This window comes from Elephas maximus, chromosome 11 (assembly GCF_024166365.1).
Source record: "Elephas maximus indicus isolate mEleMax1 chromosome 11, mEleMax1 primary haplotype, whole genome shotgun sequence".
NCBI lineage: Eukaryota > Metazoa > Chordata > Mammalia > Proboscidea > Elephantidae > Elephas > Elephas maximus.
This window is the reverse complement of record NC_064829.1, coordinates 98,960,137-98,972,713: the sequence shown is the minus strand read 5'-3', so window position 1 is coordinate 98,972,713 and position 12,577 is coordinate 98,960,137. Positions and strand designations below refer to the sequence as shown.

At 46.1% G+C, this 12,577-nt stretch overlaps 1 protein-coding gene across 1 annotated transcript in view; it reads right to left on the bottom strand.

Annotated features, from left to right (window-relative positions):
* SULT2B1 (sulfotransferase family 2B member 1) overlaps positions 1 to 12,577 on the bottom strand; it is a 48,580-nt gene that overhangs the window by 19,216 nt on the left and 16,787 nt on the right. The window contains exon 2 of the mRNA XM_049900474.1: positions 3,476 to 3,618. Coding sequence (XP_049756431.1) covers positions 3,476 to 3,618 — 143 coding nt within the window. The remainder of the gene's footprint in view (positions 1 to 3,475; positions 3,619 to 12,577) is intronic.

Genomic DNA, 12,577 nt, shown 5'->3' with positions numbered 1-12,577 from the left:
ATGTGTCAAGGGCTGTAACACTGAAGACAGCGACAGGCCCGGAAGGGGCCCAATGGAGGAGGCAGTGGTGACAGATGGCAGTGCCAAGAGGAGCCTGTCCCGAGGAGGCTGAGAGGAGGTCTGCATGGCCAAGAGAAGCTGAGACAGCTGTCCTGCACTGAAGAAGGGAGACTTTCCCTACACGCCTCCTGATCCTGATCCCGCGTGGTAGCCTATTAAACCCATTGCTGTGCAGTTGATTCTGACTTATAGCAACCCTGTAGGACAGAGTAGAACTCTCCCACAGGTTTCCAAGGAGCAGATGGTAGATTTGAACTATTGACCTTTTGGTTAGCAGCCAAGCTCTTAACCACTGTGCCACCAGGGCTCCTGTAGCCTGTTACTTCCTTAATAAACCACTGAACTGTAAATATGGTCTGTGAGTTCTTTGTGGCCATTGCTAGTGGATTCTCAAACACAGAAGAGAAATAGAGAGTGCTGTGAGAGGGAGGGCTGGTGTCAGAATCGGTAAAAAGGTTGGAGAGTGGAGGCATGTCTGACCTTCACCTTATAGGAATCAACTTTGGGCTGTTCCTGGTCATTATCTTCCCTTAAGTTAAACAGGCTCTGAGGCTACTACTATTACCATTTTACAACACCATTAGCCAACAGGGAGATGCAAATCAAAACCACGATGAGATATCAGTACACCTGTTAAAAAAGAATGGCTAAAAAACAAACGAATCCGAAGATACCGAGTGCTAATGAGGATGTGGAGCAACTGGAACTCATCTACATTGCCAGTGAGAAAGCAAAATGGTAACACCACTTTAGGGAACAGTTTGGAAGTTCCTTGTAAACATACACGTTTACCATTGAGTCATCAACCCCACTTCTATGCATTTGCCCAAGATAAATGAAAACATGCTTCCATTCATGGACATGTACACAGAGGCTTATAGCAGCTGCATTCATAGTCACCCCAAACTGGAAACAACCCAAGTATTCTTCAACAGATGAATGGATAAACAAACTATGGTACATCCATATCATGGAATACTACTCAGCAATAAAAAAATATAACTACTTAGATGAATCTAAAAAGCATTATGATGAATGAAAGGAGCCTATCTCAAAAGCTACATATTGTGTGATTCCATTTATATAACATTCTGGAAAAAGCAAAACTACAGGGACAGCAAACAGATCAATGTTTGGCATGGGGAGAGGCTGACTACAAAGAGGCATAGGGGAAACCTGAGGGGTGGTGGAACTGTTCTGTAACTTCATCACAGTGGTGGTTATGCAACTGTGTATGTATATCAAAACTCACAGAACTCCAAGAGAAATGAAAACATTTGTTGCTGTTATTGTTTGGTGCCATTGAGTCAATTGTGCTCATAGCGACCCCATGTGACAGAGTAGAACTGCCTCATAGGGTTTCCTAGACTGTAATCTTTCTGGAAGCGGATTGCCAGGTCTTTCTCTCATGGAGCCATTGGTTGGGTTTGAACTGCTGACCTTTCGGTTAGCAGCCGAGCATATAACTATTGCACCACCAGGGCTCCTTAATGAGCACAGAAGTTCAAGTAAATACTTGTACATGAAGTTCAAGAGCAGCATTATCGAAAACAGCCAAAAAAGTGGTTTTTGCTGTTAGGTGTCGCCAAGTCAATTCTGACTCACGGCAACCCTACATACAACAGAATGAAACACTGCTCGGTCCTGTGCCATCCTCACAACTGTTGCTATATTTGAGCCCATTGTTGCTGCCACTGTATCAGTCCATCTCATCGAGGGTCTTCCTCTCTTTCGCTGACTATCTACCTTACTAAGCATGATGTCCTTCTCCAGGCAATGGTCCCTCCTGATAACGTGTTCAAAGTATGTGAGATGAAGTCTTGCCATTCTCGCTTCCAAGGAGCACTCTGGCTGTACTTCCTCCAAGAAAGACTCGTTCGTTCCTCTGGCAGTCTATGGTATATTCAATATTCTTTGCCAATACCGTAATTCAAAGGCATCAGTTGTTCTTCAGTCTTCCTTATTCATTGTCCAGCTTTTACATGCACATGAGGTGACTGAAAATATGATGGCTTAGCTCAGGCACATCTTGGTCCTCAAAGCGTTTCAATGCTTTAAAGAGATCTTTTTTGCAGCAGGTTTGCCCAATGATTGCATTGTTTGATTTTTTGACTGCTGCTTCCGTGGACGTTGATTATGGATCCTAGTAAAATGAAATCCTTGACAACTTCAATCTTTTCTCCATTTATCATAATGTTTCTCATTGGTCCAGTTGTGAGGATTTTTGTCTTCTTTATGTTGAGGTGCAATCCATACTGAAGGCTGTGGTCTTTGATCTTCATTAGTAAGTGCTTCAAGTCCTCTTCCCTTTCAGCAAGCAAGGTTATATCATCTGCATATCGCAGGTTGTTAATGAATTTTTCACCAATTCTGATGCCATGTTCTTCTTCACATAGTCCAGCTTCTTGGATTATTTGTTCAGCATACAGACTGAATAAGCATGGTAAAAGGATACGACCCTGATGCACACCCTTCCTGATTTTAAACCATGCAGTATCTCCTTGTTCTGTTCAAAGGACTGCCTCTTGGTCTATGTACAGGTTTCCCATGAGCACAATTAAGTGTTCTGGAATTCCCGTTCTTCTAAATGCTATCCATAATTTGTTACGATCCAAAAAAGTGGAAACAACTCAAATTTCTATCAACTGGTGAATGGAAAAAGAAAATGTGGTGTATCTATACCATGGAATAGTACTGAGCAATAAAAAGGAATGAAGTACTGACACACGCTACAACATGGATGAACCTTGAAAACATGATATTAAGCAAAAGAAGCCAGTCACAAAGGACTACATATTGTAAGATTCCATTTATACAAAATGTCCCGAAAAGGCAAATCTATGGATTTGGTTCCATGAGTCAGAATCGATTCGACAGCAACTAACAACAACAACAAGGCTAATGGGGTGGTGAATGGGGAAATTGAGGAGTGACGGCTAATGCATGTTGTTGTCGTTGGGTGCCATTGAGTCAAAGCTGACTCACAGCAACCCTATGTGACAAAGTAGAGCTGCCTCTTAGGGTTTTCTAGGCTGTAATCTATGAAAGCAGATCTCCGGGTCTTTCTCCCACAGAGCCACTGGGTGAGTCTGAACTGGTAACCTTTCCATTAGTAGCTGAGCACTTAACCATTCATACCACCAGGCTCCTTGGCTAAAGCATGTAGGGTTTCTTTTTGGGGTAATGAAAATATTCCAAAATCGATCATGATGACGGATGACAACTCTGTGAATATATGAAAAACCACTGACTTGTACACTTTAAATAAGTGGGCAAATTGTCTGGGATGTTATATCTTAATAAACCTGTTGCCAACAAAAAACAAACCTCATATGTTAAAAAAAAAAAAAAAAAAGCACACCTTCCATCCCCCCTCTACTCTTCCAGTCGCGCCCCAGCCCTGCCTCGTACATACCTGACTTGGGGTAGGTGACAATGAAGATGTCGTCATCCCGAACATCGGGTGCGTACTCTGCGGTGCTGATGCTCTCAGGTGAGTAGAGGCCCACGGGGAAGGGAATGCCTTTGTACCTGAAGTATTCACCTGGTAACTTCTCACTGTGGGGGAAACGGGAGACAGCATGAGAGCCAGGCAGAGGTGAAGGGCACAGGGACGGTGGGAGATCAGGGGCCCCAGGAGTCTGCCCTGGGGTGTCCAGCTTTACACCTGAGGCCTCTGGGACCCGTGGTGGAAAGTGGTAGAGAAATCTCAGGGCAGGTGCAGGAGGGCAAACAAGCAGGTGGACAAAGGGGCCCTCTGAGTTTCTCCACTCACGAGCAGAACTTCTCTCATTTCTTGGCCTCATTTCCTTCCCCGCAAAATGGGGGCGTGATGGTGTCCACTAGTGAGCACTTTCTACACTCTTTCACCCATGACTCCCTGGGTGGCGCGAATGGTATGCGCTCAACAACTAACCAGGAAGTTGGCAGTTTATCCCAGCAGCACTGCAGAAGAAAGGCCTGGCGATCTGCCGTAAAGATTCCAGCCAAGAAAACCCCACAGAGCTCAGTTCTACTCTGGAACACCTGGGGCCACCATGAGTCTGAATCAACTCAATGGTGACAGGTTTGGGTTTTGAAGCTTATATCACTTAGGACAGGTTCTCTTTAAGTAAAAGAGTCAGTACTTAACGACTGTAAAAGTATTTGGAACGAAAAAAGAAATCACAGCAACTCACTGCATTTTGAAAGCTGACAAAAACCACCAAACATCTCAGAAAAATAACAGACTAGCTTCTCGCTCCAAACACTTCAAATCTTGTGTCTTCTCCTCCACCACCATGTAGTTGTAGTGACAGATGCCACTGTTGCTGTTGGTAGTTGGTGCGATCCCAAGTGTACAGAGTAGAACTCTTCCATAGGGCTTTTAAGGCCGTGACCTTTCAGGAGATCACTAGGCCTTTCTTCCAAGGTGCTGCTGGGGTCAAACTGCCAACCTTCCGGTTAGTCATTAAGCACAAATCATTCGCATCACTCAGGCCCCACAAAACCCAGGTCTGCCCTGTCTTAACCATACTACAACTGCGTTACTTTCCATCTATGTCCCTTTATTGTATACTTAGGACAATAAATTGAACTTAAAAACATTACGTGTGTAAGTAAGCTAAAACCCCCAAAACCCAACCCATTGCCATTGAGTTGATACCGACTCATAGCGACCCTATAGGACAGAGTAGAACTGCCCCATAGGGTTTCCAAGGAGCAGCTGGTGGATTCGAACTGCCGACATTTTGGTTAGCAGCCTGTGCTCTTAATTACTGTGCCAAGTAAGCTATATCATCTACAAACTTCATTTCAGGATAGTGATGAGGATGTTACAAATATTTGCTCTATAAAGGGGCTTTGGACCCCACCACACAAATGAGACTTGGGAACAGAATATTGAGGGAAGCACAAGGAACGCTGAAGAGTCCAGGCAGTGTGATTCCACTGATGGGAAGTTCAAAAACAGGAAAAAGCAATCTGTAGTGTTAGATGCCGGGATGTGGCTATCCTTGTTGGTGGTCGGGGGGGGGGGGGGTGACCAAGGGAAGGGGACAGGAGGAGACTTCTGGGGGAGGGGGGCTGGTTACCTGGCGTCCCTACTTTGCAAAGTTCATTGAGCTGTCCACCAAAGCTCTGTGCACAGTCTCGTGTGCATTTTATTTTAAGAAAATGTTAAATGAATGAATAATTAAAGGGAGGAAAAAAAGCACCTCTTCTCACTAAAACAAAATGTTTTTAATAAAAAAAAAGGGGGGGGTGTTGGACCCTCTGAGGTTGAAAACCCTGCTGGTTTATATATACCTTTTCCATTAGTTCCTCCTTATCTGCCCAGTTGACAGATGAGGAAACTGAGGCCCATCGAGGGTATGTCTTGCTCCTGGGGCTCAGTGTCTTTCCTGAAGGCCTCCTTTGGCTTCACAGACTTGAGGGATAGAGAGTTTCCCAGAGGCCTGGCACCAAGATCAGGCTTGGAGCAGAGGGACGTAGGCTGGAGACCTGTGCCCTCCATCTGGGCTCGCAGGAGGACTCTGGGGACCCCAGGGAGGTACAGCCCAGCCAGCCAGAATTTCCAATGGGCAGCAACCTGAGGGGAGTCACAAGGCAGCCTGTGGGGGAAGCTGGGTACATGGCTTGTGGCCAGCTGACTAGGGGCTGATCCAGTGGGGACAAGGAGGGCTGGTTACCACACTGTCCACACAGGGGATTCTGGGGCTTTGGGAGACTTTAAAGCCCCTGCATGGGATTCTAAAAGGCCGCTGGGCTGAGAAATACTGAGGCAGGTGCATCCAACTGATACAGGTATGTTCTGAGTATCCAAACTGGTACAGATGTGAGTCAGAGTGTGGTCCTGGAGCTGGACATCATGGGCTCGGTGCCCGGCTTTACCACTTTTTAGTTAAACTGAGGCCAGTTGCTTAATCTTAATCTCTCTGTGCTCCAGTTTCCTCAACTGTGAGATGGGGATGTGAGAGGTGGCGTGGTGTCATGGTTAATGGCACAAACTCTAGAGCCAGACTACATAGGTTTGACTCCTACACCCCACCGGGTATGTGTCTCTGGGCCAGTCACTTCTCTGTGCCTTGGTTTCTTTATCCATCGGATGGAGATAATAATAACCATTACCTCACAGGGTTGTTGTGAGCATATAAAGTACTTAGAACTGCAAGGTTTACATACTTATAAAGGTTTGTTAAATTAAAAAAAAAAGGGATGGGGGAGGGTTCGATGAGTCAGTAGACATAAAATGGCTAAAACAGTGCCTGCTTCATAGTCTACATTTGATAAATCTGAGCTAAGACTGTTACTGTTATTATACGCAGTAACAGGCAACACTAGGCATTATGTGAGTTCAGAGGAGGGGCTGCTTGGCACAGTTTTCAATGGCTGGCTTTCCAGAAGTCAATCACCAGGTCTTTCTTCCAAGGCACCTCTGGGTGGACTCAAACCACCAACCTTTCAGTTAGCAGCTGAGCGCGTTAACCATTTGCACTACCCAGGGACTCCATTACAATGCTACAGATGAGAAAATGGAGGTCCAGGGAGGGGAAGTGATTTGGCCAAGGCCACATAAATACAGAGCAGAGCTGGGATTTGAACCTAGCTTGGTGTGGTCCCTCGGCCCTCTGGGCAGATTCTGTCTCCCTCTCCATGCACCCCATGTTCCATCCACAGTCCCCATTGTGTGGAGCACTATTCCCTCCTCTGGGCCTTGGATCTGCCATGCCTCCTGCCAGGAATACCTTCCCCTGCAGCCATCTGTGCTTGGACACGGGGTGAGGGAGCCTCCGCCCAGATTCCTGCCTGGCTGATTTCTCCGTGTGTGTCCTCAGGCAGGTGCTGTGGGCATTCTCCCCCCACCTAGTAAATTAAATCTGGCCCCAGGGTGACCTCTCTCCTGCTTGGGTCACAAGCCTGTTTTGTTCCCACACTGCGTCCAGGGCCTGCCATGTGGCTTTCGCTCCATTTGAGCCGTGGAATGAAGGTGACTATGTTCCTGGGTCAGAGAACAAAGCTGCAGCCAACATGACTGAGGATATAGGAGTAGCTGAGTGGCACAAACGGTTAAGCGCTGGACTACTAGCCAAAAGCTTGGCAGTTCGAACCCATTCAGAGGCACCTCAGAAGACAGGCTTGGAAATCTGCTTCCTAAAGGTCTCAACCTTGAAAAACCTAGGGAGCAGTTCTACTCTGCACAGAGGGGTCCCCTGAGTGGGAATTGACTCGACAGCAGCTAATGACAACAGCAACAACAACACTGGTACATCTCAGGGCTCCAACCTGGGTCCCTGTCCCTGTACAATAAAGGATTGTTGTTGTTGTGCGGCATATCGTCATAGCGACCCCGTGCGACAGAGTAAAACTGCCCCACAGAGCTTTCTAGGCTGCAGTCTTTACAGGAGGAGATTGCCAGGTCTTTCTCCTGTGGACTAGCTAGTTAGGTTCAAACCGCCAACCTTGGGGCTACTAACTGAGCGCTTAACCTTTTGCACCACCCATGGACTCCTAAAACACTAGTTGTAGTCATATCCATTTTTGAGCTTTTTCATACTTTTGAGCCTTAGCACATTCTGTTCCCCAGCCAAGAATGCCTTTCCCACTTCCTCTGCCTGTTTCTCTATGTCCAAGACCCAGGTCAGATGTTACCTCCTAAATGCAGACTTCTTTGACCAATACCTCACCTCCCCAGGAGAGAGGCCATAGCGTTCAGGGACCGTATCTTGATTCCCTCCACCCCCCAATTAACGGTGTGGCCCCAGCAGGGGAGAGGAGCAAGGGAACTACACTTTATGGGAATTCTATGCCAAGGACATGCATTATCAGACTTCTCCCAGAATCCCATGAGATGAGTACTTATGGAAGCCCAGAGAGGTTAATATAGTTCCTCAAGGTCACACAGCAGCCTTCACAGAAGGCCTCAGTAAGTAACTGTTAACAAGTGTCCACCCCTCTCTCCGACACTGGGACTTGAGCCCCATGCAGCAGGGATGTGTCTGTTTTGTTCCCTGCTTTATTCTCAGCACCTGGCACACAACAGGTGTGCAATAAACAGAACTGTCCCCCAATTCAGAGCCCCTGTTGTTGTTGTTAGGTGCCATCGAGTTGGTTCCGACTCGTAGCGACCCTATATACAACAGAACGAAATACTGCCCTGTCCTGTGCCATCCTCACAATCGTTGGAAAGGAGCTCTGGTGGCACAGTGGTTAAGTGCTCGGCTGCTAACCAAAAATTTGGCTGTTCGATCCCACCCAGTGACTCCGTGGGAGAAAAGACCTGGCGATCTGCTCCTATAAAGATGACAGCCAATCAAACCCCATGAGGCAGTTCTACTCTGTCACATGGGGTTGCTATGAGTCAGAATCAACTTGGTGGCACCCAACAATGACAAGTGATAGGGGCTCAGTCATCCCCTCCAGAGGCAGCCAAGTTGGGGAGGGATGGGCAGAGAAGATGGACTGGAGATGTTGGAGAGACTTGGGCTTGGATACCAACTAGCTTTGTGATTTTTAATACGTGGCTTAACCTCTCTGTGCCTCAGTTTCCTCATTTGGAGGAAGGGCTTACAAAAAGCCTTCCTTGAGGGAACCTTGTAAGGATTAAAAGCTGCCACCGCCTCTCTCCTGGACCATTGCAGTGACCTCCTCAAGGTCTGCCTGCTTCCACCCATGCCCCGTACCATTCCTTCTCCCCACACGGCAGTCAGCTCACACCCTCCTCAGCTCAGAATCCTGCCATGGCTCCCACCTCCCTCAGAGTTGAAGTAAAATCCTCACCAGGGCCCATATCTGCTTTATCTCCTCCTGCTCTCTCCCCTCGCTTGCTCAGCTCCAGCCACACTAGGCTCTTTCATGTTCCTCAGATCCACCAGACACAGTCCTGCCCCAAGGCTTTGCCTTGGCAGATGGTCCCATGACTCACACCCTCACATCTTTTGAGTCTTTTCTCCAACATCAGGCCTTCTCAATGAGGCCTCCCTGACCACCCTTTTTACAATCAGAACCCATCTCCCACTCACCCTGCTCCATTTCCCATGGCACTTGCCACCGTCCCAGCTATCCTATAGTTGGTTCTCATTATTCACGATTCCCTACTTGGCAAATTCACCTACTTGCGATTCGCCTTGGTGTTAAAATTTATCTGTACTCCCCAAATCAATGTTGTATAGTTTATAAAGAAAATGTTCTATGTTCTACTTTGGTGAGTAGCATCTGGGGTCTTAAAAGCTTGTGAACAGCCATCTAAGATACTCCACTGGTCTCACCCCATCATGAGCAAGGGAGAATGAAGAAAACCAAAGATACAAGGGAAAGATTAGTCCAAAGGAATAATGGACCACAACTACCAAAGCCTCCATCAGACTGAGCCTAGCACAACTACATGGTACACGGCTCCCACCACTGACTGCTCTGACAGGGGTCACAATAGAGGGTCCCGGACAGAGCTGGAGAAAAATGTAGAACAAAATTCTAATTCACAAAAATGGAACAGACTTACTGGTCTGACAGAGACTGGAGAAACCCTGAGAGTATGGCCCCCAGACACCCTTTTAGTCCAGTAATGAAGTCACTCCTGAAGTTCATCCTTCAGCCAAAGATTAGACAGACCCATAAAACAAAAGGAGACTAAAGGGGCACGCCAGCCCAGGGGCAAGGACGAGAAGGCAGGAGGGGACAGGAGAGCTGGTGATTGGGAACCCAAGTTCGAGAAGGGGAGAGTGTTGACATGTCATGAGGTTGGTAACCAATGTCACAAAACAATGTGTGCTAATTGTTTAATGAGAAGCTAGTTTGTCCTGTAAACCTTCATCTAAAGTACAATAATAAAATGAATAAATAAAGCAATGTTGTGTGTCCTGGAGTCGATTTCGACTCTCAGCGACCCGGTGCGACAGAGTAGAACTGCCCCATAGGGGCTCCTTGGCTGTAATCTTTATGGAAGCAGATTGCCAGGTCTTTCTCCTGCGGAGCCACTGGGGGGGTTCCAACTGCTGACTTTTCAGCTAGTCCCCCCGCCCAAAGGTGTCTTTGTCCTAATCCCTGGAACCTGTGACTATGTTACATTGCAAGGTAAAAGGGACTTTGCGGATGTGACTAACAATCTAGAAATGAGGAGATTATCCTAGCTTATCTAGGTGGGGCCCAAATGCCATCACAAGAGTCCTTACAAGAGGGAGGCAGGGGGGTCAGAGCGCAGAGAAGATGTGACCGCAGAAGAGAGCCAGAAAATATTTTGAAGGTGCTATTTTTTTTTTTTTTTTTTATGCTGCTGGCTTTGCAGATGGAGGAAGGGGTGGAGAGCCAAGGAATTACCCTCTAGAAGCTGGAAGGAACCCTGGTGGTGCAGTGGTTAAGCGCTCGGCTGTTAACCAAAAGATCGGCAGTTTGAACACCAGCCACTCTGAGAGTGAAAGATGTAGCAATCTGGAAACCCTATGGGGCAGTTCTGCTCTGTCCTACAGGGTCCCTATGAGTCGGAATCGACTCAATGGCAACGGCTTTGGTTTTTATTTATGGGTTTTAAAAACTCGAAAAGGAACCCTGGTGGCAAAGTGGTTAACTGATCGCTAACTGAAAGGTCGGTGGTTCCAACCCACTGGATTATCTGCAGCAGGAAGACCTGCTTCCAGAAAGACTTGTTGTTGTTAGGTGAGGTGGAGTCGGTTCAGACTCATAGCGACCCTATGCGCAACAAAACAAAACACTGCCTGGTCCTGCACCACCCTCACAATCATTGTTATGCTTAAGCCCATTGTTGTAGCCACTGTGTCAGTCCATATCGTAGAGGATCTTCCTCTTTTTTGCTGAACCTCCACTTTACCAAGCATGATGACCTTCTCCAGGGACTGATCCTTCCTCATAACATGTCCAAAGTATAGAAGACGAAGTCTTGCCATCCTCACTTCCAAGGAGCATTCTGGTTGTTATTTCTTCCAAGACAGATTTGTTTGTTCTGGCAGTCCATGGTATATTCAATATTCTTCGCCAACACCATAATTCAAAGGCATCAATTTTTCTTCGGTCTTCCTTATTCATTGTCCAGCTTTGGCATGCATATGAGGTGATTGAAAATATCATGGCTTTGGTCAGGCACACCTCAGTCCTCAAAGCGACCTCTTTGCTTTTCAACACATTAAAGAGGTCTTTTGCAGCAGTTTTGTCCAATGCAATATGTTGTTTGATTTCTTGACTTCTGGGCATTGATTGTGGATCCAAGTAGAATGAAAACCTTGACAACTTCCGTATTTTCTCCGTTTATCATGATGTTGCTTATTGGTCCACCTGTGAGGATTTTTGTTTTCTTTATGTAGAGATATAATCCATATTAAAGGCTGTAGTCTTTGATCTTCATCAGTAAGTGCTTCAAGTCTGCTTCACTTTCAGCAAGCAAGGGTGTGTCATCTGCATATTCACAGTTTATCAGTGAGTCTTTCACCAAACCTGATGCCTCATTCTTCTTCATATAGTCCAGCTCCTCGGATACTTGCCTAGCATACAGATTGAATAATATGGTGAAAGGATACAACCCTGACACATACCTTTCCTGATTTTAAAACACGTAGAATCCCCTTGTTCTGTTTGAATGACAACCTCTTGGTCTATGTACAGGTTCCTCATGAACACAATTAAGTGGTTTGGAATTTCCATTCTTTGCAATGTTGTCCATTATTTGTTATGATTCACACAGTCAAATGCCTTTGCGTAGTCAATAATACACAGGTAAACATCTTTCTGGCATCCTCTGCTTTCGGCTGGGATCCATCTGACATCAGCAATGATATCCCGCATTCTGGCTTAACTCTGAAAGTTCCCTGTCCATGTACTGCTGCAACTGTCTTTGAATTATCTTCAGCAAAGTTTTACTTGTGTGTGATATTAATGATATTGTTCGATAATTTCTGCATTTGGTTGGATCACCTTTCTTGGGAATGAGCACAAATATGGATCTCTTCCAATTGGTTGGCCAGGTACCTGTCTTCCAAATTTCTTGGCATAGGCAAGTGAGCACTTCCAGCTCTGCATACTTTTGTTGAAATATCTCAAATGGTATTCCATCAGTTCCTGGAGCCTTGCTTTTTTCACCAATGCCTTCAGTGCAGCTTGGACTTCTTCCTTCAATACCATTGGTTCTTGATCATATGCTACCTCCTGAAATGGTTGGACAGAAATGGTTGAAAGGCAACCAATTCTTTTTGGTACAGTGACTCTGTGTATTCTTTTCATCTTTTGATGCTTCCTATGTCATTCAATATTTTGCTCATAGAATCCTTCAAAATTGCAACTCGAGGCTTGAATTTTTTCTTCAGTTCCTTCAGTCTGAGAAATGCCAAGTGTATTCTTCCCTTTTGGTTTTCTATCTCCAGATCTTTGCACATTTCATTATAATACTTTACTTTGTCTTCTGAAGCTGCCCTTGCAAACCCTATGGGGCAGTTCTACTCTGTTCTATAAGGTTGCTGTGAGTCAGAATAGACTCCACAGCAGTGGGCTTGCCTTTTTTTTTTTTTTACAGGTTCTAGAAACTGGAAAGGCAAGG